Genomic DNA, 27,069 nt, shown 5'->3' with positions numbered 1-27,069 from the left:
GCAGTTCTACTGTCAAGTAATTTGTCTTTCTAACATCTGGACATCACTTGGAGCTTGTCTGTTAGCTCCTGTTTCACAGATTAAACTTGTTGATCAGAGCTGAAAGTACACAAAGATCAAACATCAATGAACATCTTCTCTTAAGAAAATTTTTAAAGAGTTGACATTTTGCGACAACGCTTCCGATTTACGGCAGCCGCGCTCGTTGCTCGCTTTTCCGGGGGTTGGCGGTTTTCTGCTTTTACGACAGGGCGCTGCCGTCGCGCGGCGCTGACGCGAAGGGCGCGCCGGGGTTGCGCGCGGCCCTTTCCCCGCCCGCCGCCGCCGCCGCCGGAGCCGCTCCCGGATCCGCCGCTGGATCCGCCGCCATCGGGGCCGCGCCGGGGCCGCGCAGGTGAGGGAGGCGCTGGGGTCGCACCGGAGCCGCTCTCCTGCCGCGCTGGCACCTCCCGCGTATACCGAGACCCCCCCCGGCCCCGCCCCGCCGCTCCCGCCGGTTCCGGTGGGGTCGCGTCCCCGCCCCTCCCTGGCACACGCAGTGCCCACCGGAACCCTTCCTTCCTCCCCGGGCCTGGTTGGCGGAGGCGCTTTCCCTTGGCGGTGGCTTGTGCCGAAGCAAGGCCTCAGGTCTCGGTGCCACACCGTGCGGCAGCTGAGGGTTTGAGAGTTTTTTCATTTTTTCACCTTTAGAAGATTAAAAAATGGCGAAGTTTGTGGCACCCGTGATCCAGGACAACCCCTCCGGCTGGGGCCCGTGTGCTGTGCCTGAGCAGTTCAAGGACATGCCGTACCAGCCCTTCAGCAAAGGAGACCGCCTGGGCAAGGTACCTGTGCCGTGCTGGATCCTGAGCTCTGGGGCCCTTCTGGGTCCCCGTGCATGCTGCCTCCCGTATTTGCTTTTGTTACCCTTGCTGCTCCTCTGGCACCCTTGGCAGTGCGTCCTAACACACTGTGAACACCTAGCAGGGCTGGCAAGCGCAGGTGGGAGTCAAAAGGATTAGACCTGGAGCATATGTTGTGTTAATTCTTACTTTTAACTGTTTATGCTCGTTCTTAGGTGGCCGATTGGACAGGAGCCACGTACCAGGATAAAAGATACACAAGTACGTGTGGTCTGCTGGCTGTTCCTGGGGTTTCTTTTCTGCAAGCTTACTTCCAAAGCGTTGTTCCTGCTTTCGTGTCTCATACCCACCCTGTAATTACCTGCACACCTCAGCAAGACAGCAGCTTACTTTAGGAAGCGTGTTTTACCCTTGGGAGAGCTCTGTGGGTCTCTCCCTGTCCTTGGGGCTTACTCTGGGTTTTTGTACTGCCTTACTGCCCAGGCTTGTAAGGTAGGTATGGTGGGGGAGTCGACGTGCAGGTATAAGGCAGGCATCCCAGTTTAGTTATCAGACTTAGGTGAAGGAAGCTGGGGAGAGAAAGAAGCAAAGCATCAGCGTTTTTTCTTAGGACCTTGGTGCTGAGCTGCTTTGTTTTGTTTCCAGACAAGTACTCGTCACAGTTTGGCGGCGGAAGCCAATATGCCTATTTCCACGAGGAGGATGAGACCAGCTTCCAGCTGGTGGACACGGCCCGGACGCAGAAAACAGCGTACCAGAGGAACCGCATGAGGTTTGCTCAGGTAGCATGTCCCTGAGACTGGATCAGAGGGGAGCTTCGGCAGCACGGGGTTCTTCCCAGTTGAAACCTGTTCCTTTTTCTTTCCGTCATTTCTGCAGAGGAACCTTCGGAGAGACAAGGACCGTCGGAACATGCTGCAGTTCAGCATGCAGACACTGCCAAAGAGTGCCAAGCAGAAGGAGAGGTGAGGCTGCAGAGACGTGCATACCGAGCTTGGGTTGGAGTGTGTGAACATACTGTTGATGAATTTGCAAACTTGCAATAACAGAATCTGCTGGAGCAAACAGTCAGCAAAGAATTTCAGGCTGTTTTGAGTACAGTGTTCTTCTGGTGTCAGTAGTACTTAAAAGCATGGATTTCAAATGGCTACCTAATAATTTAGGAGAATTTTTTAGTTGTGTTTAGAAAGTAATGGTGGCATTCTAAAGAGAGAATATCCTTTTTGAAAATTGCATTTCAGTCTTCAGGTAAAACTATATAAAGAGCTGCTTAGAGCAGAGAGCAGACTTTTTAATGCCTTGCCTTGGGCATCTTGATCAACAGATGGCTCAACAAATGTTTCAGCAGCTCAGTGTCTGAAAGCAGTGCTCCTCTGGTAGTAGTTTGGAAGTGGAGGAGTGGTTGTGGCATATAGGAGTCACGGCTTTTCTCACATTTATCATCTTAGAGATCGTTTGCGCCTACAGAAGAAGTTTCAGAAGCAGTTTGGAGTGAGGCAGAAGTGGGACCAGAAATCACAGGTAGACAAACTGATGAGCATTGTGCCCCCTCTGATGTTTAGGTTTCTGTGGCTGCACTCACAGGGCAGCTCCTCTTGCACAAATCCTGATGTGTCTCCATTTCTCTCTGTGTATGTGTCCCCCCTCTGGCCGCACAGCAGAAACCTCGTGACTCCTCTGTTGAAGTTCGCAGCGATTGGGAGGTGAAGGAGGAGATGGATTTCCCTCGGCTGATGAAAATGCGCTATCTGGAAGTGTCAGAGCCGCAGGACATGTGAGTTCCTAAGACAGCCCTTTGCTTGCTCCATGAAGTGACCGAATTTTTGGAAAGCGGGAGCTCAAGGGTCTCCTGCCTGGTCCCAGTTTTCTCATTGAAGTATCAAAACCAAGGGGAGGTAATGGAACACCGAGCAGGCCCTGTGCAGTTCATGGGTGGTGTTATCTGTAAGAGGGGTATCCAGATGGTCCTCTTATCTTTGCAGAGAGTGCTGTGGAGCCCTAGAGTACTACGACAAAGCCTTCGACCGCATTACAACAAGGAACGAGAAGCTCCTGAGGAGCATTAAGCGCATCTTCCATACCGTCACCACTACGGATGACCCAGTTATCCGAAAGGTACCCACCAGTTTGTGAAATTCAGTGTGGGCTGTTGTTGGAGACCACCTGTCACTGTCAGACCAAAGAGCAAAAGCAAGAAGCATTAGCTGGTATCAATATTTTTCTTAGATGGAAGGCAGAACTAGATTAATGATGAGGTAGGAACACTGGCCAAGGAAAAGCTCCAGTTCTGGAAGATCAAGCAGACCAGTACTTGAGCTATGTTGGGAAGAAAATTTATGTCAGAGACATGATCCTTGGGCCTTGCTTTTGGAGGTGAGGAAGGCTCAGACATTTCTCTCTTGTGACTTTATTTGCAGTGAGAAGCTGTGCATTTTCCAACAGAATTAACATTTTGTAGTAGTTTCTTACCTTCCCCTTGTGTGGGTGAGGGTGGGGCAGGATTGCTGGGTAGTACCTTACTCTTTGTCTGGCAGTCAATGGGGTACTTGCCAGTACAGCTTTCTAGTCAGAACAGCAGAAGAAATTCTTCTCAGTCAGAAGAAATCAGTGATCTGGTTTGCTAGCACTTCTTGTCCTACCTAGGGAAGGGGTATCTGTTTTTATTGCTGAAACAGTTTTCTCCTCCTCCTGTATTCACAGCTGGCCAAGACGCAAGGGAACGTGTTTGCCACGGATGCCATCCTGGCCACACTGATGAGCTGCACTCGTTCTGTCTATTCCTGGGACATCATTGTCCAGAGAGTTGGATCCAAGCTTTTCTTTGACAAGAGGGACAACTCAGATTTCGGTGAGGAAGAGTCCTGAAAGGAATTTCTGTTGCAGCAGCTATAGGGTCTAATTTTTCTCATGCTTATTTGGGTGTCCACACTGAGTCCCCTGAACAAGCTTATTACTGCAGTATGTGTTTTAGCTGTGTGGGGAACTTCAGTATTGATCTGCTCTGATGTGGGGTTAGAAATTCACTAAAGCTGACATAGTTACTCCCCCAAGTATAACCATTTGCATCTGGTTTTCTTCCCAGACCTCCTGACAGTGAGTGAAACAGCCAATGAGCCACCACAGGAAGAGGGCAACTCTTTTAATTCTCCACGCAACCTGGCCATGGAAGCTACCTACATCAATCACAACTTCTCCCAGCAGTGTCTGAGGATGGTAAGGCGGAACTGTGATGAGTAGTGGGTCAGCATTCCAGAGTCTCAAGAAGACACTTCATTAAGGCCACTTTAATACAGCACAGAAGCATTTTAATTGACAGTTGTGTTATACCAGTGGTCTTTCAGTTTTGAAAGAGGTGGGATTATTTCTGGTGAGCAGTGTGACTTTGTTGTAGAAAGGTTTTCACCTTGATTTCACAGATAAATCATCCTACTCCCATTGATGGTGTAGACAGGTTTCTCAGTACACTTAATGAAGCCTAAGTGCCAGTACAAGTACTGCTTATAGTGCTGTGACTAATGTGGGCATGAGGCTTTCATCAGCTGTCTTAATGTTTTGGTGTTCCTCTACAGAAGGGAAATCAGCTACTGTTGCTGTAAAAGAATATTTTTCCAATAGAGGAAAGCTGTCTCCTAACATGATTTGCTGTTTTCATCTGCAGGGAAAGGAGAAGTACAAGTTTCCCAACCCAAATCCCTTTGTGGAGGATGACATGGATAAAAATGAAGTAGCCTCTGTTGCATACAGGTAAGTTAATATTTCTGATGCCCAGGTTTTGTCAGTGTGATACGGAGGCAAAACAGGTTGGGAGTGTTATTGATAGAAGCTTTGCCTTTAGAGGGGTTCATGGATGACCTCACATCCAGTGAAAAGATGAATGTTTCTGTGGATCTGGGAGAGAACAAAGGTCTGAATATAAAGGTCAGAAATAACCAGCTGGATTGTTTATCGGCAGGTACCGAAGGTGGAAGCTGGGAGATGATATAGATCTCATTGTCCGCTGCGAGCATGATGGAGTGATGACAGGAGCTAATGGAGAAGTGTCATTCATCAACATCAAAACACTGAACGAGTGGGATTCGAGGGTGAGGAAGAACAGGATCCCCAAGCTAGCTCTAACTGCTTCACTGCTGCCTGACATGCCAGGTACAGCAGGGAAGATGAGACAAACATCTGGCGGTGTCCCCCGGGTGTTACATTCCACTAAGGAGTATAACTTTGGTGGACAAGCAGTGCTGATGAGATTCTCCCCTAAATGTGAGGTAGCTGGCTTGAGCCCTCTTGTCTCCCTGGGTTCAGCGCAGTAGCCAGTCTGTTCTTATGGTTCTCTTTAGAATTCTTTCCTCACTAACTAACCCTTCTAACCAGTGCCACAAATGTTGAGCAATCTCAGCTGTTTGCATTTCTCCCTTCCCGGTCCAAGAGCTTTCTCTGTAGGCTGCAGTTCACACTCCCTCACGTGCTACCATAGGGTAGACAGCTTTCCTATGTGATGACAAGGTGGCTGAAGAGATGCCTGCTCCTGGCTTGTCAGGCTGACCCTGGTTTTGATTCTCCTCTCAGTATTGCAATGGGGTGGACTGGCGCCAGAAGCTGGACTCTCAGAGAGGGGCTGTCATTGCCACGGAACTGAAGAACAACAGCTACAAGCTGGCCCGCTGGACATGCTGTGCACTGCTGGCTGGATCAGAGTATCTTAAACTCGGGTAAGGGGGGTGGTTCACATCAAATGTCTTCCAGGTGCATTTTCCATTTCTAAATTTGGTGTATGGCTGAGTGAAGCATTTACAGAATGAGTAATCCTAAAATCACCCAGTGTCTGAGTGGGCAAGAAAGGAAAGCTTGTGGTGAATGCACCAGCCTTGGAGTAAGCTGCTTCCCCTTAGCATCCAGCTATGACTGTCCCTACACATGAGGGACAGGTGGCCTGTGTGGGCTCTTAGCCTCTTTGCTGTGGTCAAATAAATACAGTGACTCTGTTGCCTGTCAGGAATCTGATTGAGATCCTCAGTGCCCTGTTACTGAGAAATTAGGTGGTGGGGGGAGATACAGCCACAGCGTTTTTTAAACTGTCAGCTTAAAATCAGTTGAGTATTGTAGGTAATGAACAAGAGGCTTTTGCTAAATATTTAAGTTCTAGTGGTTCAGCAACCTTAGTTCCATCCACAGACACAGAATTGATTCTTTTCCATATTTTTCATTCCAAGCTCCCAGCTAATCGTGCTATTTCTTAATTTTATCTGTGAGGCTAATTCTTCTTTATCTTTTGTACCTCTCCATCCGATTTGGGGATTTCCAGGTACATTGCATATCCTCTTAGCTTTCAGTGTTGGAGTATTAGGATTTTTTAGCCCAGAAAACAAAAATAAGATGATCATGCTGCTTTTCTTGCTGGTGTTCTGCTGTCTGGGTGCAATCTGATACCCCTCTGGTTTCTTCTTGCCCCCCTAGGTACGTATCCCGTTACCACGTGAAGGATTCTGCCCGCCACGTGATCCTGGGCACACAGCAGTTCAAGCCAAATGAATTTGCCAGCCAGATTAATCTGAGCATAGAGAATGCCTGGGGCATCCTGCGATGCGTCATTGATATCTGCATGAAGCTGGATGAGGGAAAGTACCTCATCCTCAAGGACCCCAACAAGCAGGTGATCCGCATCTACAGTTTGCCTGATGGCACCTTCAGCTCTGATGAAGATGAGGAGGATGAGGAGGAAGAAGAGGAAGAGGAAGGTTTGTAGCGTACTTGGTGCTTTATGCTTTGAAGTGATGTTCTAGTCTGGATGAAATGGGGTTATGTATGATGAAGACCAGAGCTAAAGGGTCGGATCTGACCAGTGCAGTGGCGGGAGAGGAATGAGGCTGGAGAATGTGTGGTCCCAGGGATGGGACTCTGTTGAAAAGATGTGGGTGACATTGGGAGTACTCCGCTGGAAGAAAAACTGTGCAGAGTTGGAGATGCAGATGTTGTGCCTCTGTACAGATACTTGATGAAGACTGATTTTAGCAGGGTTTGGGGGGAGGTCCCAGGTCCAGAGCACTGTCTGGCAGAATGAAGCCTGCCAAGAAGCCCTTCATTCAGCGTCCCTAAGGTCTGCAGAATTGGGTGGATGCTAATTTCTGTTGACTGGGATATTTTTTGACTGCTGTTTTAGAAATGGCAGTGACTGTAAGGTGACACATTTAAAATGCGTGGTGACAGCGCAATTGAGGGAACATGGTGAAGCTTTTCTGAAGTGATTCTTGAAGCTGAGCAGTCACTGGCTGGTCTGGATGTGAGTTTGGAGGATCAGTGGTGCCCAGTGGACAGCTGCTCTCTTCCCTTTGCTGCCTAAAACCATGTCTGATGGGGGATCTGTGTATATTCCACTGACAGAGGGAAACCATTTATCCTAGAGCTCTTGCTTCTGTGATAGGAAAGATATCTCCCAGGTTATTTTTAGGCTGTAAGCTTAGCCTGGCTGCTCTGGATTTTATTATGGAAATGTTAGTTGGGTTGCTGCGTAGTTAGGAATGAAAATTGTGTATGATGAGTGTGTGGTCTTGGCTAATGGGCAGGTTTGTTGGGAAGCTGGACAGAGGCAAGGAGACAGTTGGAGGTGGCACAAATCTCCCAAAGTGACAGCCTTGTTTTTTTTGTGTTCATTGTGGTATTTCCTTGACAGCGAGGGTTTAATTCTGAGGTTTTCTTCCCCCAGCTGCACTCACTTAATTTCTGCTGCTCTTCTTTTTCAGAGGAAGAGAGCTGAACCCTGCAACCAGCACTGAGGGGCTGTAGTGCCCCGGCAGCCCTGGTCCGGGGATGAGCTGTGGCTGTACCTTTGCCCCGGCTGCGCTGCACATCGAACATAAACGGGGGGAAGGCTGAATAAAGTTGATTTTGCCGACTGCCCGCGCTGTTTGTGTGTGTGTGTGCGTGGTTCGGGTGTCCCCCGCGGTCACGGCTCCGTCCCGCGCCTGCCCCTTTAAGCGCCGCCCGCCCCCGGACACGTGGTGCGCGCGCCGCCATGGTGCCAGCGGCGGTGGCGGCGTCACGTGATGCGGGGAGCGCGCCGCCCCCCCCCCCCCCCCCCTCGCCCCCGCAGCGGGCGGGAGGCAGCGCCGTGCCCTCCCCGCCTTCACCGGGCGGCGCGGGAAGGAAGAGGGAGCGGAGCGGGAGGAGCTAAGCGGCGGGAGCTCCATGGTGCAGGTGTGGCCCCGGGCGGGACGGGTCCGGACGGGCGGCGGCGGCCCTGCGCGTCACGTGCGCTGCGCCTCGTGCGCCGTTTGGCGGGGGCGGGGGCATCAGGGCCGGGACCGTATTGGCGGGGGAGCGAGGGCAGCCCTGGGCACCCCATCTCCCATTGGCTGGGGCGCTTGCGCTGCCCGTCCCCATTGGCTGGTGGGGCGCAGAGGCGCTCGCGACCAGCAGTCTACAGGTGCTGCCCCACCTTGCCACCTGTGTGGTGTGGCGGGGGCCACTGTGCACCCATTGGCTGGAAGGCCCGGGACCCCTGCTGCTAATGGCTGGCAGGGAGCAGGGCCCCGTTCCAACACCCCAGCCTGTGTGGGGGTGTCATGGCGGCCGGCTCTGGGCGGCCGTGGGCGAGGACTAGTGGGGTCGGGGGTCTCCTGTGGGGAGGCTGCAGCCCCTGGGGTGACGCCTCCCGGTCCTCTTCCCTTCAGGGCCGGCTGCGCCAGCCTCGCCATGGTCCCGGCGGTCTGCAGGACGCTCCTGGGGCTGGCCCTCTACGCCAGCAGCCTGTGCGCGATGAGTGGCGCCACGTTCCTCTACCACGACTACTGCGTCATCGGGGCCGGCCCCGCGGGCTTGCAGGCGGCCTATTTCCTCCAGCAAGCCGGCCGGGACTACATCGTCTTTGAGCGGAGCCATGCTCCCGGCAGCTTCTTCGCGCTCTACCCTCGGCACCGCAAACTCATCAGCATCAACAAGCAGTACACGGGCAAGTCCAACAGCGAGTTCAACCTCCGCCACGACTGGAATTCGCTCCTCAGCCACGACCGGAGGCTGCTATTCCGACGCTACTCTCGTGACTTCTTCCCCAACGCTGACACGATGGTGCGTTACCTGGAGGACTTTGCTTCCCTGCTGAAGCTGCGGGTTCAGTACAACACAGCCATCATCCATGTGACACTGGAGAAGAATGAGCAGGCCTGGAACGGCCATTATTTTCTCCTGACCGACCAGGACAGGAAGAACTACAAGTGCAGGTAATGGGCAAACCTGGGGCTTGAAATGCAGCTCAGAGCTTTGCCCTGTTGGGCCATGAGTATCCGAGCATGGAGATTTCACAGCCTCTTAGAACCTTAATCACCATCGGGGTGGGGAACATTTTTTAGGGATTGGCTAGCGGATGGGTGGAATAACTGCTCCTGGGACGGCATTGCCTTTCACGAGCAGTGTTTTGCTTTGGGCAGCTGAGGAGGTTGGGAGGGCAGACACAAATTGGCTGCCATGGCCATCACTGCAGCGTCTGTCCTTGATAAGTATGCTTGAAGTCACTTTTGTTTTATCACTAGATAATTGCTGTCTGTGAAAAAAGTAACTCAGTTGTACTCATAGCCAGCACTGCCTTTATTACAAACTGGATTGAGTCAGTGCAGTGACATATTGCTCCAGTTTTCCCGCATGTGCTCAGGGGTGTGTCCCAGACAAGTGAAACCCTTGGTTGGCACAGAGCTGGAAGAGGCCGGGGGGGAAGCAGAGGAAAGTGAGGAATATTTTGGGGAGGGGCAAAGAGTGTGAGAAATAACCCTCAGGGCTGCTGGTCGCTGAATTCCCCTTCCACTAGTCCTATTTACGTGTGTGTATCCCGTACCACCACTGAGCTCCATTCCTAAAAACTTCGAAGTTACTCGTGTGAACATACGGAGTATATTTCTCACCTCTCCTGAGAGCCTCAGCTCTACGACAGCAGGTCGTGCTGGCTGTCACTTGCCGGTGTGCTGCTGGCAGGCTCCTAGGGGACAGAAGGCAATCCCGGACACCCACGTACCACGAGCAAGTTGCTCTCGGGATGCTGTGTAAGCAAGGCTGGGACAGCAGGCAGTGCTGCTTGCCTCAGCCGCATGGTGCTTCCATCTAAGTCACAAAAACTTCCTCAAGAATCAAGTAAAAGCTCTTATGGAGTGATATAAAAAGATCACTGTAGTTATTTTTGGTGTTAACAATTAGTGATGTTGCTAACGTGTTTTTATGACTGGCAGTTACATTTCAAAATATCAAAACTGTTTCCTGTCTGTCTTAAAAATTACTTCTGCTCTGCTAAAAGTCAACTCAAATTTTACATTCAAGTCATTTTTATGCAACATATAATCAACCTGTGATACTGTCAGTGAGTTCATACGAGTAGAAGTTGCATTCATGAACAAGCGAGGGAGATGCATATATACAGCACCCACACTGACTGTTGCTATATATAACAGTGTTCCTAGTTGTCCTGAGGATAGGGAAGAGAGGAGCAGGTCATTAGATGAAGCTAGGTAGAGGTTTCTCTTGAAACCATGGCCTGTGCAGCTGGTCCAGTGTCACTGTGGGGGTCACATTGCAGCCACCTTCCAAGTGGGAGGAGGGAGGAGGAAGGAATGAGGAGATGGAGCCCTTTTCCTGAAATTTCCTTCATTTCCACATGCTATCCCTGTTCTTGCAGCTCTTTGTTGGTTGCTGCTGGGACGTGGGTTCCCAATGTGGTAAACTTTCCGGGCTCAGAGTATGTTGAGGGTTACGAGACTGTGTCCATCAACCCGGAGGACTTCACTGGCCAAACCGTGTTGATCTTGGGCCGAGGGAACTCGGCCTTCGAGACAGCGGAGAACATCCTGGGTGTCACGAATTTCATCCACATGGTGAGCCGGTCCCGCGTGCGCCTCTCTTGGGCCACCCACTACGTTGGGGATCTGAGGTAAGGAACTGCTCCTATTCCTAACACAGCTGGAATATTAACAAGGAGAATCACCTCTTTCCCAGGCGACAGGCTGGACTGGTGCTGTCATGGGGGCCATAGGGGTATTTTGGGGTTTTCTATAGGTCCTTGCTTTAAAGCAATCCAGGTTGCAGTTGCTGAACACAGAGGCTTGGTGAGAGCTTTTTAGGACCTGAAATAGAAACATGTCCGCTTGGAAACTGTAATCTTTAAAATATACTGGCTCTCAAGTTATTCCCTTGCTTCTAGTTACAGAGGAAAGTTAGAAGGTTGGCTACATCATGCAAGGACAGCGAGGCTGTTACCTGTGCTGTTCCTGTCAGCTCTGAAGCTCTGGGGATAACCCTTACACTGAAGAGGAGTTGGGATGAATGAATGATTCCATTTTCAGCAGCCAAGACTGAACCTCCCTTCTTTACATTCTTGTATTTTCCCTAGAGCAATTAACAATGGCCTGCTGGACACCTACCAGCTGAAATCTCTGGATGGGCTTCTGGAGGGCGACCTGGAAGATCTGGCTATTGTTAAGGACAAAAAGGGAAAGCTGCACATCACACTGAGGTTCTACTTGGAGAACAGGAACATCAGCGCAGGCATTGACTCCATCACCCTCCCTCAGGATGAACTGGACAATTTTGCCACCCGCGCACCTTACGACCGAGTCATCCGCTGCCTGGGCTGGAAGTTTGACTTCTCTATCTATAACAGGTGAGGAAGAACCAGGGTCTCCATGAAAAAAGGTATTTAGCCTGAAGTAGGGAGGAAAGGGAAGAACAGGTCTTCTCCTGGCAGCATTGTTTGGACCTCTGTGTGCTCTGAGCTGCTTGGTGCTGCACAGTCCTTTGTTTATCCTGCAGGTGAGGCTGTGTGCCAGTGGAAACATATGTCACTGCCCTCTGACCAACAGGATTTAAGGCTGTGCCGATGCGAGCAATGAGACCTGTGTGACACAGAAAAGCTTGTACCTTCAGAACTTAACATCCTGACCTGCCAGATCACAAGAACAAGGCTAGCAATAATTGGGGTTTTTTTCTGAAATGAGGATGATAAAGGTGCAGATCACTACAAAAAGGTTTTGTTGGGGGAAAATTCCCTGAGGATGCAACCTTCATTCCACCTTGGTACATCCTGCAGTTGAAAATGATACTGCTAACTTCACTGTATCTTCCAAAATTCATTGTAGTGGCTCAACTGACAATTAGACCTTGTCCAGGGCTGTCTTGAGATGAGCACCCTTATCCTCCAAATATCCTCATTTTAGTAGTAAATGTCACTGAAGGCAGCAGGGGTATGAAGCAGAATCTTGCAGTTGCTGCAAAATAATGTGTATCAGAAACCCTTTTTATTTTTCTACTCCTGTCCTTCCTGATAGCCTGCTCTTCTCCTTTGCATATCAGATCCCTGAAAATGATGCCAGGAAAAGGGAATATTAAGAAGTATCCTCAAATCAAACCAAACTACGAGTCTAGAGGCACTCGGGGGCTCTTTGTTCTTGGTACTGCTAGCCATTCAGTTGACTTCAGGAAATCTGCTGGGGGCTTCATCCATGGATTTCGGTATACAAGTAAGTACTGGGGTGTACGGAAAGGGCTGAGGTGGAAATCATTCCTCCCTTCAAAGGAACAATCCATAGCTTACTGCTGGAAAGAGATTGCCCTTAGTCTTGTTCTGGCAATAAAAAGGACAAAACACAGTTAAGCTGCAGCTGCATCATCTGAAGCGGAGGAGAAGTGACTTGGGTTCATATATGAAGTTTTTGGTTGTCTGTCTTTGTTTTGTCTTGTATCTCTTTTGCTCACTGTCTGTTATTTATGTAACACAATAGATTTCTTCCTGCCAGACGCTCTGCCTTGTGACAGGCTATGGGTGAGAGGTCTGTGCTGTGGAGTTAAAACCCAGCAGCTGTGGGCAGTAGAGAGAATTTCCTTCTTTATGTGTGTGTGCCCATCCTTATCATTAAAGGACTGCTGAGAAGTAATGAAATATCCCCAAGGACCCCCCCGCCCCCTCCCCCATCACTTAGCATCACATCAGCTTTCCGAGGGCATCTCCACTGCAGTTACCAGCGATTGGGGTGGGAGATCCTGAGCACGGAGGACCTGTAAAGGTTATTTATTGCATCCTGCTGCAACACAGAGATTGGATTTCTTAAAACATTAGCTTGTGTTGTTAAATAAGCTGTCTTTGTTTCTCTCCATGTCTTAGCTCGGGCAGTCCATCGCCTATTGGAAAACCGTCACCATGGTGTCCCCTGGCCATCCACAGTCTACCCTATTACACAGCTGACCAATTCCATCATCAAGAGGGTGAATGAGGCCTCAGGCCTCTACCAGATGTTCAGTGTCCTGGCTGACATCATACTGCTGAGAGAGTGAGTGAGTGAGTAATTATTCCCAGAACCGCCCTCCATAATTTCATTTCTGTTTCTTTACCATTGCCTCCCATGTTGACACCACACCAATTGTGCTGCTCCTGCCTAAGGATGTTACCATCGCATAGGCAGCCACTCCAAGCCTGTACTACTGCTGCAACTGGTGCCCAATTGTGCAGACTGTTTCTCCCTCTTAAAGGGCTGAAATGGTCCAGACCTTCCCTTTAGGCTTAGAGGTGTAGTACTCTTTTACTGACCCCAGGAAAAAACTTTGTTGAGCCGTGCTACTGTAGAGGGACTCCCATAATCTAGGAAAACAATGGTGTCTTGTAACAGTATCTGCAGCCTTTTTAAGCTCTGCATCAAGTCCAGCTCAGATTTGTAATGACCAAACAGAATTACTATCTGATGACTTTTTGGCTTTAGCCTTGACCAGCTGAGGGTGGGTTGGATCCCAGCTGGCTTTCTCTGGTGGAAAATTCCGATGGTGTGTTTTCAATTCACAGGAATGCCACAGCATTTGAATACCTGGAAGAGTACCCTATTGGAGTCCTGGCCGAGCTCGAAATGCAGACAGGAAGAAAGGCTCACAATGGGCTCTTTGTCATCATCATGGAGTATGGGAGGAATTTCTCTGGGGCTGACAAGGATGTCTTCTACTACAACCGTGCTGTGGGAGAGGCGCAGCATGCCTGGCAGTCCAACTTTTTACACCCTGTTATTTACTATTACAAACACCTCCCAACAGGTAAGCTTTCCTGCTAATTGTGTGACACAACCAAAACAAGGAGGGATAAAGATAAATCAGAGCCAGAGTGGGGATGGTACCTGAAATCACTATTCCCCCTTCCTGTGAGACACCTCCCACCACTGTATGAGTTGAAAAGGAAGCTGAGAGTTGGCAAGAAAGTTCCATCCGTAAGACCGCTATTGGGGGTGGGGGGTTGTACCAGAGACCTCACATCTGAAAATAGGGACAAACAGCCATGCTGGAAATTTCCTCATGCCTAAAAAGAGGAACAATTCTTCCCTTTGGCTGGCACCCTATGTGAATTTTACAGAACCTGACAGATGAGGGTGTTGTTGTTTGGCCATCTTGCTGCAAAGAAAAAGCTGCACTCTGGCAGGCCCAGGTCTGAGAGGTCACACAAGACATAGAGGCAGCCAAAGGCAAGGATTTGAAGAGAAGTGTTCTATCTAGCAGCAGGGTAGACTTCTTGGAAAATGAGTGTGTTGAAGTCTTCATCTCCAGAAACCGAGGGTTAGGGTCCCACTTGCCTTCTCGGAAATAAGCATGATGGGTAGCAGCATTAAACACAATGTAGCCCATCTGGCAGTCCCTGCCCAGAGGGAACTGGAGTGAGATGACAGGAATGCTACAGGCAGGAACAGAGGGCAGCTGTGCAGTGGCAGGGCTGTTGAGGACAGAGCTAGCAGAGGGGATTGCAAATGAAAGTAATGGATTAAAAGGTCAGAACAAAGGCGGAAACAGCTGTCACAGCTGCTTTCCACTCCCCAAGCTCTTTTTAATGCCATTTTGCTTCTAAGAGACTCCCTTAATGTTCTCTTGGCAGAGCGTGAGGTGAGACTCCGTCCCCAAGACTGGCCTCTGCCTCGGCCAAATGCCATCCATCACATTGTGGAGGACTTTCTGACAGACTGGACAGCCCCGAATGCTCACATCCTGCCGCTGAGGCGATTTTTGGAGAACTGCCTCAGCACCGACCTGCGCAATTTCTTTGCAGGTAATTTCTGCACAGGGTCAAAGTGGCAGGAAGAGGAGGAGCAACGTGAGGAGCAAGTGACAGGAGTGATCTCTTCTGCAAATAGCTGAGATCTCTCTATGGTGAGCTGCTTATGTCTCACCATCAGTCACACCTCCTCAATGCACTCACCAGATGGTACAAAGTGTTGTTCCGTGTGTATGTTCTCAAAGAGTTCTTGCTCTTGTCACCATTAGAAGAAGACTGGCCCAGGCATGCCAGGATTTAGAGAAAGGCATATAAGGTTGGGTTCAATCCTTTTTCTAGCTGCAGCTTTCCTTTCTTCTTCATTATCTGAACATATCTTTGTGTCAGTGTGTACTAGATCTCATGTACCAGTGATTGGATTGCTTTCCCATGGGAAATGGGAGTGCTGTGATGTGAGAGGTGAAGAGCCTCTGCTGCCTCCCTTCCTGGTCTTAACACTGGTGTGGGACCCTCCTGCAGGAAGCCCATGTGGCACACAGAGGGAAGCCGTCTTGTAACAGAAAGAATATGCCAGATGGATGCATGCTCAAATCCAGCTCCTTTTTATCTCAGTGTGCAGACTGGGGATCCCTCTCTACATCTCCTGAGCTCTGCAGAATTAGATCAATTACTGTGCTGCTACCCAGGGAAGGGTAGCGGGTGGGAAGCTCCAGCCATCTTCCCTCATCCTTTTTGCTTTTTGTTTTGAACAAGTCCCTGATAGTTTATGGGAGTATTTCCCTGTGGGGTATCTCTGCTGACTCTAATTTTTGATCCTTTCCCCTGCAGAGTCCTGTTTCCTGTTTGCCTTCACCCATCAGAAGCTGCCTCCCTCCTGCCAGCAGGGGTACGTTCAAATGCAGGGACTGCTGGGGAGCCAGGAGCTCCGGCAGCACGCGGTACAGGCTGGGCTGCTCAAGGATTATACTCACACAGACTTCTCGGGTGACAGACCCCCTGACAGCCACCACGGGTCACAGGAGCACTTGATGAGAGATCATGGGATACCAGTTCATCCTCTGCAGCATCTTGTTAATGCCAAGGATGAGCTTTAACCTTTCTTGCTCCGCACTGAAATCTATAGGTGCTCTTGTGACAGTACTGTAACAGAGATCCGCAGCAGGATTCTGCCCTTTTCCGTCCCCATGCCTCCCACTGATCGTGAGTTGCCAAAGACCTGCTCAGATCTTGCTGTTACAAAGAGGACCAACATACTCTCTGAAGGATGGAGGGACCAAAACCCAGTGATTCTGAGGTTCCCATGTTGTCCTTGCAGAGTTCAGAGTTGCCTGAAGATAGTGTTGGTGTTTATCTCACTGACCAGTATCTGCAGTGACGTACAGAGGCCACAGAAGTGAGCGCAGGAATGCCTGGGAAACTTCAGATGTCACGTCCCCTTCAGAGGTGACCTGCTCACAGCCTGTGGCTCTCTGGTCCCTGGATGCCATACGCTGTGTATACTTGAAGATTTGTTTCTGTGTTGAATCCTGAAGTGGTACTCCAGGCAAACTTCCTGGTATTTTTCCTGCTTTTGAGTTAGGGCAGTTGTGTAGCTTGAGTGGGGAAAGAATTTTTATTTTTAGTTACTGTATATGTCAGATAATTTATAACTTCCTAGAGAACACTGCAAGGGACTCTTTCCTCCACGACAGATGAGTAGCTTGCTTGGAATGCCTGGGACACAGAGACTTAAAGAGTTTGGGTCTACTGTCCTCATGGTTTTTTTCTCCCACACCAAGCAGCCTAGAAGGTTAGCCTGTCTTTTATAAAGAATGACCAATATTTCTCCTACTTGCACTATGTCCCATCAAGAAAGTTTGATGTTGTTAAAATGCTCTTTCTGTTTTATTCCGCTCCAATCACCTTGAGATTTTAGAGGGACTGACAGGGATATTGTCTGCACTTCACTGCTCCCCTTGTCAGCCACGTATGCTTGCCTATCACCTCCCTGTGAACTCCTTCCATGGGCCTGGAGTTGTAAAGCAAGAGAAGTTTTGAGCTTGACCTCATGATGTCCCTGTGATTTCTAGGAAATAGAGGAGTGATGACAGGGAACAGGCTTCTATCTCCACATGTTTTCCAACTCTCTAGCTTCTTGAAAAATGCACACTATTGCTTCCAAACTGAGGGGGACTGTACCTTACATGTACCTAAAGCTCTCCCAGTCCTTTGAATTCAGCTGCTCTTTTCCCTAAAACCTCAGTTCCTTGGAGAGGCAGGGAAGCAGAAGAGGTCAAGGAAGTGACAGAGGAGTTGTTGCTCTCTTTGAGACTGCTGGGCTCTGCAAGCAATGCTGCTGCTGGAAGATAGTGCCTGTTCACATGCAGCTGGAGAGGGTGGCATGAGCCGCGCTGGTCTGTGTTCACATGCAGCTGGAGAGGGTGGCATGAGCCGCGCTGGTCTTTGGTCACCCCTGAGAGTAGAGGTGCAGGCTGGTCCCGGTGCCTTTCCCGTGCAGGCGCGTTGTGGAACTGCGTTAATTGCTGTCTGGGAGACTGGAGAGCTGTGCACTTCCAGGAAAGCTTAAAGCAGGTGAAGCTCGCAGCCCCTTGCCTAGCCTCAAGCTGAAGAGAGCCGCCAGCCGGAGGGACCGGGAGTGGCACCGGCATCGGGGCCGCGCCACGTGCGGAGGGCTTCCCACGGCTTGTGCTGCGCCCGCTGCGCCCATTGGAAGGCTCCGCCGCCAATCAGCAGCCAGGGTTCGCCCCATGTGACATCCCACCATGCCCTCCAGGGGCGGGGCGAAGCGGCCTAAAGGACAGGCACGGCAACCAATCAGAGGTGCACAGCTCTTCGGGCGACTGCCAATCGGCTGGGAGGGCGGTGGGCCCCTCCGTAGCAGCCTTCCGCCGGCGACGGCCAATCGGCGCAGGCGGGCGGGAGCTCGGTGTGTGCGGGTCACCTCCGCGCCGGGAAGGTGCGGGCGGGCCGCGGGCCTGGCGGGTGGAGCGGGGCCCTCCCGGCCGTGCCCTTTGCCCTCGGGCTCAGGGAGCAACGGGACGCCGGCGTCTGGGGCTGTTCTCCCCTGTGGGTTGGGGTCCGGCGGCGCTGTGCCACCTGTTGGGACACATCAGCTGAAGGAGCCCCGCGGTGTCGGAGCAGGCCTGGCTCTGCCCTGTGGGTGGCGAGGAACGGGCCGTAGGGGCAGCTCTGCTCCGCAGGGCTGAGCGAAACGGGGAGCCTGGGCCTGGAGCTGTCTCCCTGTAAACGGGGAGGAGGCGGGGTCCAGCTGGGCGCGACGTGCCCGTTGGGCTGGAGCTGCAGAGCGGGGCAGGGGCTGGGCACGGGGCAGGAAGCAACCTCACGTCATACCCCATAAACTTTTCTCCTGGACGCCTCCTGGCGTGGGGGCCGTCCTGTCGCGGGGACTCGGATCGGGGCGCTGCTGCAGTGGGACCAGCCGTAGGGTGTACCCGCCCCACCAACCACTCTCCCCACAGATGGCCCAGAGGCTGGCGCTCCAGCGGCTGCTGTCGCTCCCCACGCGGGGGCCCCTGGCATCCCACGGCAGGGCCTTTGGCACCTCAGCCGGCCGCAGGAGCACTTTCAACGTGCAGGATGGCAGCGACTTCCAGGACCGTGTGGTGAACAGCCCCAAGCCCGTTGTGGTAGACTTCCACGCGCAGTAAGTTCCACTCGTGGCTCTTGCACCTCTCTCCACCACCGCCATACAGGTGTGTCCCTGTGACTTTCCTGATGTGGTGGCACTCCAGGCTCACCATGGAGGGGCATGCGTGAGGGCTTCTCAAGCTGTGGAGTCCTGTGTTAAAAGATGCTTCTGCCTGTCAAGCTCAGTCCATGAAGATTCCCCTCACAGCTACACCCTGCAGCAGTGTCAAACAAGAGTCCCAGGAAAGCATTCCCCAGGGTGGCATAGCTGCACCTTCCAAGTGCTCAGGTGTCACCCCAGGCCCAGTGTTGCATCATCCTACAAAAGATGCCTCAGGAAAAAGCTCTGGTATCTGCCCTATTTGGCTTCATGGATGCAATGTCCTCGGAGAGCTCTGCACTTGCTATGCGTCACCATTGTTGTGGTGTGTTGTTCCATGTTTCTTAAAGCTGCATGGTTTTGAGGCTCTTTATAGCAAATGTCTTTATGTGTTGATAACAGCCTTGTGGCACCAATGACAGCAGTTGTCATCACTAAAAATGCTGTCACCCACCAGCCAGGAAAAATATTCCTAGGTGCTATCTGCTCTATTAACAATACTGATTATCTTTGGGTTTTTCATGTATTTTCATAGTCCTCCAGTACTGTTATGTGAGCCTGTTACAGCTGATTTTGGGCAAAGAGAACACAAAATAGCCAAAAAAACTTCTGCTCTAAGTAAACCAACTGACAAACCAAAGTGAGCTCAAGCTGGGATCATCCAGGGAGGAGAGGACAATTAATCGAAGCCTGAAACTGGATGCAGAGTTTCCTTAACCTATGACAGCTCCTTTGTGAGAGAAGTGTTTTTCTAAGCTGTGGTTCAGGAATTGTATTTCCAGGCTGGCTCTTGAGTGGAACAGCAGGGGTGGTAAAGGCACTGGTGTGCCAGCATGCCTTCCATGGCTGCAACTGCCTCTCCTAATGTGCCCTCTCTTTTCCTGCTCCATCAGGTGGTGTGGTCCCTGCAAGATCCTAGGCCCCAGGTTGGAGAAGCTGGTGGCCAAGCAGGAGGGGAAGGTGCTGATGGCCAAGGTGGACATTGATGATCACACAGATCTTGCTATCGAGTATGAGGTAGGAGGTGGAAGAGCACAGGCTTTCTTTGGCTGGCAGTGCAAAGGCGTTCCCTAAGGAGAACTGTGCCTGCACAGCAGCAGCATTGGAGGGGAGGAGAAGCCCAGAGTCTATAGGTTCCTGATCCATTGGGTCACTTGTCAGTAGGTAGATTTTGCTGCTTGGCTCTGCTCCAGCTCTGCTGGTCATGCCCAACATCCCCACCTCTGATTCTGCAAGGAGGGGTCTCTAGGCCTTGCAGGTGTCTGTGCGTGTAAACACTTCCCTGGCCTCGAGGAGCCTGGAGTACACATGGCATTTTGCTGCCAGCTGGAGCTGTTCAGGTGTAGGGCAACATCATGAAGATACAAGCCCCACTCTGCCGTGCTACTGAACGTGTTTCTTTGTGCAACCAGCCTGTCCTCTCTTTCCCTTCCTTGCTCAGGATCTCAAGCTGGGTCATAATGTCCCCATCCTTAAGTTGCGGCACAGGGAGACACAGTGAGATTTGTTTGGACAGGTAGAAGCCAGGACAGAAAAAAAAACAGCCAGAGCACATGTCCTGCTCTTGAAAGGGGAGGACCTTGGTGCTTACATTAGCGTGTGACATAACTGCTGGGTGTGTTCCCTCTGCTGCCTTTCTCCCAGGAAGGAGCAGAATGACTGGAGAAGGCCATGGCTTTAGTTTATATGATTCATTTATTTGTCCCCTCTGTCAGTGGTTAGGTAGTTTAAGAAACACAAAAGCCCTTCTGAGGGCCGTGCTTGCCTCTGTTGTCTGTCCTTGCAAACAACCACTCTGCCCATGGAGTTGGGGCATCCTGCTGTTATATTTTACAGGGGGAAAACATGCTTCATTTTCACTTGGGTATCATGCACATGGATCTGCTCCCCCTCTGCAGATGAAGTTCTGCTTTTAGGGTGACAACTAGCACAGCAAGCTCCTCAAGCTGTCCTGAAAAGTGTGAACCATCTCCCGAGCAAGCTGTCATTTTGTTGAGCCTGGAGAAGATGCCATTCCTGCACCCTGCTGAGCCAGAAGGAGACAGAAGTGGGAACAGCTTGTTCCCTCCCACTCTTTCCCCAGGGAAACCTTTCTGCCTTGCTGTGGTGGAGTGCCCACACAGCTGGTGGCCACAGTCATGACTTGCAGTTCCCACAAGCTCAGCACGAGAGCCTCCGGTGCTCTCCAGGGTAGAGGCGTGCTGGCAGATACACCCCAGGCCAAGGAAGATGGCTGCTGGCTCCTGAGTAGGACTGGGTACTGCAAGCCCAGAAGGCTGCATAGCTCAGGGGGTGCTGGTGAGAAGTTGAAGAGGATGAGGTGGTTTTAGTGATGATTTAAAAGTGTGTAAATCCTAATAGATACATGGAAAGCTCTGATAGCAACCATGCTAAGGAGAAGAGAATAGAGATTATTAGCTCAACTCATGTATTGTTCCAAGCCTTCCAGTAGATAGAATGAGCTGAGATTACAAGAGAATAATCTCAGATGAGTGGAAAACAACAAGCAGGGTGTTTGCATGCAGAGAAAGGTCTGTGAAAAGAGGCTGGAAGTCCCAAATTGTGCAGGTTTGATGATGTTTGATGATGTGCTGTGTGTTCTCTCCCCACGGGTGCTGAGGGAGCACTGCCTGCTGTGTGTGTTTGTGTGCAGCTAGGACTGAGGCTGCAGGGAAGGGTCAGCTTCTAGCAGTTCATTCAGGAACCTTACATACAAACATGGTGAAGTTTTTGTTTTGCAAGAGGCCCTCCTCCACTTTTGGAGTGATGCATGTGTGTCTTGTCTTGGCCATTATTCCCATGACTGAAACACTGTCCTTAGACTGTCTGCAAGTACCGTATCTGCAAACAGGTAGGGGAATGGGAGAATTTTCTGCTCAGATCTTCAAAGTTTGGAGCATCCTTTCTGAGGCAGAATTTTTGTTCATGTGCTGAGCATGTGTTTGGTTTTGCTTCATCTTCTGGGAAGTTGCCGTGTAAGGAGAAATGTAAGGGCTGATGGGAAGGCACCAAGTTGAGATCAAAGAGGGACCAAACAGTGTTTGTGAGAGATCCGGAAAACCACAGGTGGTGTTTAGAGGGGATCAGAAAACATTTGTTTTAAAGCCATTCTTTAGGGGATCAGATGTCTGCATGCTGAGGAAGTCTTTGTTTGGGGGTTTTCAGTGTCCATGCCACCCCCACAACTCCTTCACTAGCTGCCACGAAGTCTCACTCCATCCATGTTTATTCCCCTGCCCACGCACACACGCACCCCCAGTTTGCTGCCTGCTTGCACAATGTCCTCTTCAGCAGCCTCCTTGGTGCAGGGGGAGGCAGCGGGAGGGGGAGGCCCCCTGGAAGAGCTGAGGAATGCTGGCACATTCCTTTATACAAGCCCTTGGCTCTTAGCCATCCCAGCTTAGCACAAAGCACAGATGCATTTCCTGCAACTAGGAATGTCCCCCGTGCCCTTCCCTGTCCTGTTGTGCCTAGCACAAAAGTGTTTTCTCTGGGGACTCCCCGTTTTATTGAATACCTTTCATCTCTGGTTGTGGCCTTTCTCCACTGCTCCAGCCAGCTCCTGACCTCTCACCTCAAGAGCAGAAAGGAAGAAGAAATACTTTTGTTTATCTGCAGTCTCTTAAAATTCTTTAGATTCATCTCTTGCCTTAGCCAGTTGCCTCTGTGTGTGGTGACCAGGAAAGGGCAGCCCCTTCTCTGGCCACTGTGGGTGGGCAGCTCAGGAGAGCTGCTGGGTACAGAGGTAGTCATTCATCAGTGCAGCTCCATCCTGTTACCTCCTCACTCAGAGGCCTGGGTGAAATCCTTTCCCCTGCTCTGTTGTGTGGCATCTGAGCTTGTATAAAAGTTTTAGATGGGGGAGAATTCCCTTGGTATGCGTGTTGCCAGGAATAACCTGGATGGCCATGTCTGTTTATTTATCTGTATGGTCAACACTAATGAAAAGCAGACTGATTTTTTCTGTAGAAATGCTCTTCAAGGAGGAGTAAAGTTTGTTTAGGTTCAGTGCAGATGGGACCCAAAAAAAGAAAAAGTGCCCTCAACTTTGCATTCTAGAAATTCCCATGATATTTGCTTCTTAACCAGCAAAACAAAGTACATGCTCCATTAACAGCCTGCCCTTGATGCAGCTGGCAGGAAGGAAGCTGACAAAAACATTGTGTTTTCTGAGCGGAGGAAAGTTGCTTTGTGCCCCCAGTTCTCATCTGGCTTTGCAGCACGAGCCCCAAACCTTCCACTCTTTCTTTGGATTTGCTCACCTGCACAAAGAGGGAAAGAGACAGAGGAGTCAAGGCCATGTGAAACTCGTGGGTGCGCTGGTCAGCCTGCAGGGCCTGGCAACATGGTGTTGGCTGCTTCTCCGTAGAGCTTCCAAGAGTTGCCTGTTCCTCACCCCAGCCCTAATAGGGGCCAGCTCTTGTTTTTTTGGATAGGACTGGAGCAACTCTGCTTGATATTAACCCACTGTGCAGACCAGAGGGAGGCTTAGTGGAGGTTTGCCTTCTCAGGGACGGAGCAGCTGAGTACAGTGCATCTTTTCTCTCTCCCAAAATCGCAACGGAATGTATTGGCACCATCACTGGTGCTGGGGCCCAAGCCCTCTGGATCTACTCCCTGCAGTCACTAGGAGGAGCTGAAGATTGTGCATTGAGCAGCCCTGATGCTCCCATCCCTTCAGATGAGACTGCACAAGCCCTGAAGGACACTGTGGGGAGCCATGCTGGACTGCCCAGCTTGGACTGGGTGGGAAGGGAAGACAAAATGTCCCTTTCATCTCAGGCTCCCACTGGGAGAAAAGCCAGCCCTCTGATGGGTTTCCAGAGGGATTTACAGATCTCTGTTGGCAGCAGGGCTGGCAGTGCACTCGGGAAGGCCCTGCAGGCTGGAGGAGAATCAGCGGGCAAGATAAGGACAGGATGTGTTTTGGGGGGAAGACTTTGCAGAGATAAGGTGTGGGGTCAGAAATGTGATCAGATCTTCCATTGCTGCAGCTCTCCAAGCTCTGGTTGTCCTTCTTTCAGTCATGTCCCTGGGGTTTCTGCTGTCACCAGTCAACCAGCAAGTCCCTGGGGAGTGTTGTCATTTCCAACACTGTTCTCTTGGATAATTCCCAGCAAACTTTGTTCTGAGCTAAAAAAGCAGCGCCCAGAGCAGCACAGCTGGCTGCTAGCTCTGGTCAGAGGGACTTTTTCACTTCTTACCTAATCATGAGGGATCTGCACTGAATGACCACTGGTTTGTGACCAGATAAATAACTGAAAACAGAAGTGCAGAAAGGAAGAAGGCTTGGAGGGGATTGTCATTGCCATAATATGAGCAGGAAATCTGCCTGTGCATTGGCAGGGCGGGTTTGGATTAGAGCTCCAGTCCTGTCTGCAGAAGAACGCAGGTCCAGTCTGATGCTACCCTGGCCATAAAATGTCCAAAGGTCATTATGTCTGAGATGTGTCCTAGGTGTGTTTATGAGAGGACAAAAGGGAAGGAGGAGAAGAAGCTTTTGTACTAGAGATGGTTTTTTGTATTAGTTGTGGTTTTGTCTTTAAACATTTGGGTCTTATTTAAACTCAAAAAGCAGCTCAGCCTTATCTCAAGTAGAGTGCTGTAAGACAGTGCAGAGAGGGGGAATGTGCAGCTCAGCTGGCCTATTTTGCAAGTGGACATCTTACCCTAGAACAGTGCATGCTTAGCTCCGTTGTAGCTGCTTCCTTAGACTTCCCTTGGGAGACCAGGTGTAGGTGGCTTCCTGCTGGCTTTGCTCACGTGTCTCCCTGTTTCTCTTGCCCCAGGTATCAGCAGTGCCAACTGTGCTGGCTATGAAGAACGGAGACGTTGTGGATAAATTTGTGGGCATAAAGGACGAGGATCAGCTGGAGGCGTTCCTCAAGAAACTCATTGGAGCCTGAAGTAAAAGGGTGGCTGTACTTCTGCCTCTGGACATGTCCATGTTGTGCATTCCTTGCCTGGGAGAGCTGAGGGCAGGTCAATTGCCTGACCTGTACAACCCGGGGGTTTCTTCTGTTTTGGTGTTTTTAGGAGATGGAAAATATTGTAACCCTTCCCTCCTTCTCCCCCTTCTCATGAGCAGCAGTAGTTGCAAAGGGCGCTGAGGAGCAGGGCTGCTTATTCTCAAAACAGGGAATGTGGCTGGAATTAGGAGCCTGTGTTAATCAGCCAAGAGCTGACGTGCAGAGCTGCTGCTGCTGCTGCTGCTGCTGCTGAGTTAAGAGGAGGAATGTTTTTGTCTTTGCCTCACATCTGATAGCCCAGAGCAGAGAGCAGCTGCTCCCTGCAAGATGATGGTACATACCTGCCCTGGGTGGGTTTGTTTAAAGCTGAGAATGCCTCTGCCTTGTCTGTGAAACCTGTCACTTTCTTCCTCTGTCCTTGTGTTGATGGGACAGGTAAAACTCCTCCACAAATCCATGGGCTCCTACCATAATTTAATAAGAGAAAATAGGAAGAAGTATTTTATAGATCTCCTTTTGTATGTTTGCAGCAGTAGAGAATTTTTTATCAGTCACTGCTGTCTAGACGGGAGAATAAAACTTGATTCTCACAAATCTGTCTGTCCAGAGAGGTGAGTTGGGAGTATCAGCAGCACAGTTTCTAATGATGGGTTGGGAAAGTGCAGGTTATGACTTGATCCCTACTGAAAGGTAATGTGCTGAAAACAAAATAGGAGATTCCTTCCATGGGGCTTTCAGTGCTGCCTGTAGGACCCCCTTTGTGTGCTGCTGGATCCAGGGGGCCAGAGGGAGGACTCACCTGTCACTCACAGATGAACAGCTGCTCATTGCGCACAAGGAACCTGAGCTGTGCTCCCTCCCCCTGTGCTTTTCTCACCTCTCCACTGTCTGTGGAGCCTGAGAGCCTCCCTCTCCCTGTTGTGAATAATTAAATGTGGTCACATGGGTGAGCCCTGCTAGAAGGCAGCCTTTTGACTTCAATTGCCCTGACCTTTGGACTGAGGGTACCAATTGTGGGCTTCTATCTGAGCAGCCTTCAGCCCTTCTAACCTCTTCCTCCTCCTTCTCCTCACATACACCTGTTTCCTGTCAACCTGGCTTTTAAGTGCTCCCAGCTTCCTCCTGAGCTTGCAGGCAGAGTACAGCACCAGCACTGATGACTACTGTACTGTTTAATTCCAGCTTGCTTATCTAAGCTGCATGGGAACATTGTAAATGCTTAATAACTATGTACAAGCTGCCTTTTTTTTCTTCTTTTTTTTTTTTTTCCACAGCTTCTGTTTCCTTCAGTCAATCTTAAATCTGGTTTAGCATTGCTCCATTTTACCTCCCTGGTATATGAGCAGACAGGTAATTTTTTTTTTTCTGCACTTCTGCAGTAACAATTTATGACCTTTGAAGGAACCAGGGGAGTGGTGATCCAAGTCCTGCTGCAACTGCAGTGCTGCTGGCTGCCATCACTGCTCCCACCTGCTTCTGTCCCCCCCGGAGCCAGGGCCACAGCACAAGGTGGTACTGGTCTCTTGAGGTGGCTACCTCCCATTGGGGCTGGGCTGATCTCACTGCTGGCATGCTACTAGAGGTGATGTCACTTGAATGTAATCTGGTAAAGAACTGTTGGTCAGTTACAATCAATAAAAACTGGCATTTCATTTTATTCCAGAGATCACAAAGACTGTGCTGCTCCTGATCTCCTCAGTTTCAGGCTGGGCAATTTCCCCTGCAGTTTCAGTGTTCCTGCTCAGTAAACACTTTTAGTAAAGACTCCATTTTCCTGCACAAGCAGGAAAAGTAGGGTAACAGCGTCACATACCCAACAATAATAAGCCTTCTTGCCTTACCATCCTACAGAACAGGAAAAAACACAGTGACTTTGCATTGTGTAATTAAGGGGCAGTATAAAATAGGTTATTTTATTGCTTCCTTCTAAGGAAAAGCTGAGCTAAAGTGTCACTCAGCTGTTAAAGTGCCAGCACACTTTAGGGTTCATTATGTGAAAGCCACAACTGGATTTTTTGAGATAAATGCTGAAGACCCATGTACTTGGTGCCTTGTGGGAATCCTTCAGAACAATGTAACAGGTGGACAGTAGGAAGAAGGGTTTGGGGACAGCTCAAGATTCCTCAAGCAGCCTGCAAGGTTTCCACCACAGGACAGGACTCAGAGCAGAAGGATATTTTCTTTGCCAGGTTTTTAATTCAGCTCCCTCTTTGCCAACTGCTGGGGAAGGCTTCAGGGATTCCCACAGCGGTGTTAATAACAGGAGGTGCAAACAGGAAGCAGTGCCAGCAGTGTATTTATATAGTGGTTAAAGAGGGGCTGCACAGCAATTTTCATCCACCTGAATGTGATGTTGGTCTTTCCCGATTGAAGGGAGCTGAAGCAAAGGGTAATTCCTCAGCAGCAGTTGTTTTTAGCATGTCAGCTGGGAGAATGTTTCTCCAGTGAAGATGAAGTTTGTTTTCCCTTTTGGAGTTAAGCACATTGAATCCTCCTCTGATCTGTCAAGCATTTGCTCTCTCCTACCCA

The 27,069-nt window shown here is 50.4% G+C and overlaps 3 protein-coding genes across 9 annotated transcripts; all 3 read left to right on the top strand.

Moving 5' to 3' along the window:
* The first annotated feature begins 242 nt into the window (after positions 1–242).
* On the top strand, positions 243–7,730 carry EIF3D (eukaryotic translation initiation factor 3 subunit D). Of its 3 annotated transcripts, none has more exons than XM_059846337.1 (15): positions 243–394; positions 691–824; positions 1,058–1,103; positions 1,488–1,624; positions 1,722–1,807; positions 2,291–2,363; positions 2,504–2,616; positions 2,825–2,957; positions 3,543–3,690; positions 3,925–4,055; positions 4,501–4,586; positions 4,795–4,924; positions 5,403–5,545; positions 6,291–6,571; positions 7,574–7,730. In XM_059846337.1, the coding sequence occupies exons 2-15, from the start codon at positions 702–704 to the stop codon at positions 7,585–7,587; spliced, it is 1,644 nt and encodes a 547-aa protein (XP_059702320.1). In that variant the 5' UTR covers positions 243–394; positions 691–701; the 3' UTR covers positions 7,588–7,730. The 3 variants fall into 3 exon arrangements, with proteins under 3 accessions (XP_059702320.1, XP_059702319.1, XP_059702321.1); XM_059846336.1 differs by having other exon boundaries at positions 2,501–2,616; XM_059846338.1 differs by lacking the exon at positions 7,574–7,730 and having other exon boundaries at positions 2,501–2,616; positions 4,795–4,985; positions 6,291–6,362.
* A 168-nt stretch (positions 7,731–7,898) lies between these two features.
* Positions 7,899–16,866, top strand: FOXRED2 (FAD dependent oxidoreductase domain containing 2). Of its 2 annotated transcripts, XM_059846330.1 has the most exons (9): positions 7,899–8,027; positions 8,504–9,049; positions 10,489–10,740; positions 11,200–11,469; positions 12,159–12,325; positions 12,967–13,132; positions 13,639–13,880; positions 14,707–14,877; positions 15,652–16,866. In XM_059846330.1, the coding sequence occupies exons 2-9, from the start codon at positions 8,526–8,528 to the stop codon at positions 15,915–15,917; spliced, it is 2,058 nt and encodes a 685-aa protein (XP_059702313.1). In that variant the 5' UTR covers positions 7,899–8,027; positions 8,504–8,525; the 3' UTR covers positions 15,918–16,866. The 2 variants fall into 2 exon arrangements, with proteins under 2 accessions (XP_059702313.1, XP_059702312.1); XM_059846329.1 differs by lacking the exon at positions 7,899–8,027 and having other exon boundaries at positions 8,224–9,049.
* Positions 16,867–17,648: 782 nt separating this feature from the next.
* On the top strand, positions 17,649–26,197 carry TXN2 (thioredoxin 2). 4 transcript variants are annotated; one of them, XM_059846331.1, is made up of 4 exons: positions 17,649–17,779; positions 18,303–18,487; positions 19,465–19,588; positions 24,361–26,197. In XM_059846331.1, the coding sequence occupies exons 2-4, from the start codon at positions 18,303–18,305 to the stop codon at positions 24,475–24,477; spliced, it is 426 nt and encodes a 141-aa protein (XP_059702314.1). In that variant the 5' UTR covers positions 17,649–17,779; the 3' UTR covers positions 24,478–26,197. The 4 variants fall into 4 exon arrangements, with proteins under 4 accessions (XP_059702314.1, XP_059702316.1, XP_059702318.1 ...); XM_059846333.1 differs by having other exon boundaries at positions 17,656–17,749; XM_059846335.1 differs by lacking the exon at positions 17,649–17,779 and adding an exon at positions 17,796–17,889.
* The last annotated feature ends 872 nt before the right edge of the window (positions 26,198–27,069 follow it).

Source organism: Haemorhous mexicanus, chromosome 5, assembly GCF_027477595.1.
Source record: "Haemorhous mexicanus isolate bHaeMex1 chromosome 5, bHaeMex1.pri, whole genome shotgun sequence".
Classification (NCBI taxonomy): domain Eukaryota; kingdom Metazoa; phylum Chordata; class Aves; order Passeriformes; family Fringillidae; genus Haemorhous; species Haemorhous mexicanus.
Note: the sequence above shows the minus strand (reverse complement) of the source record. Positions and strands in the feature narration are given on the sequence as shown.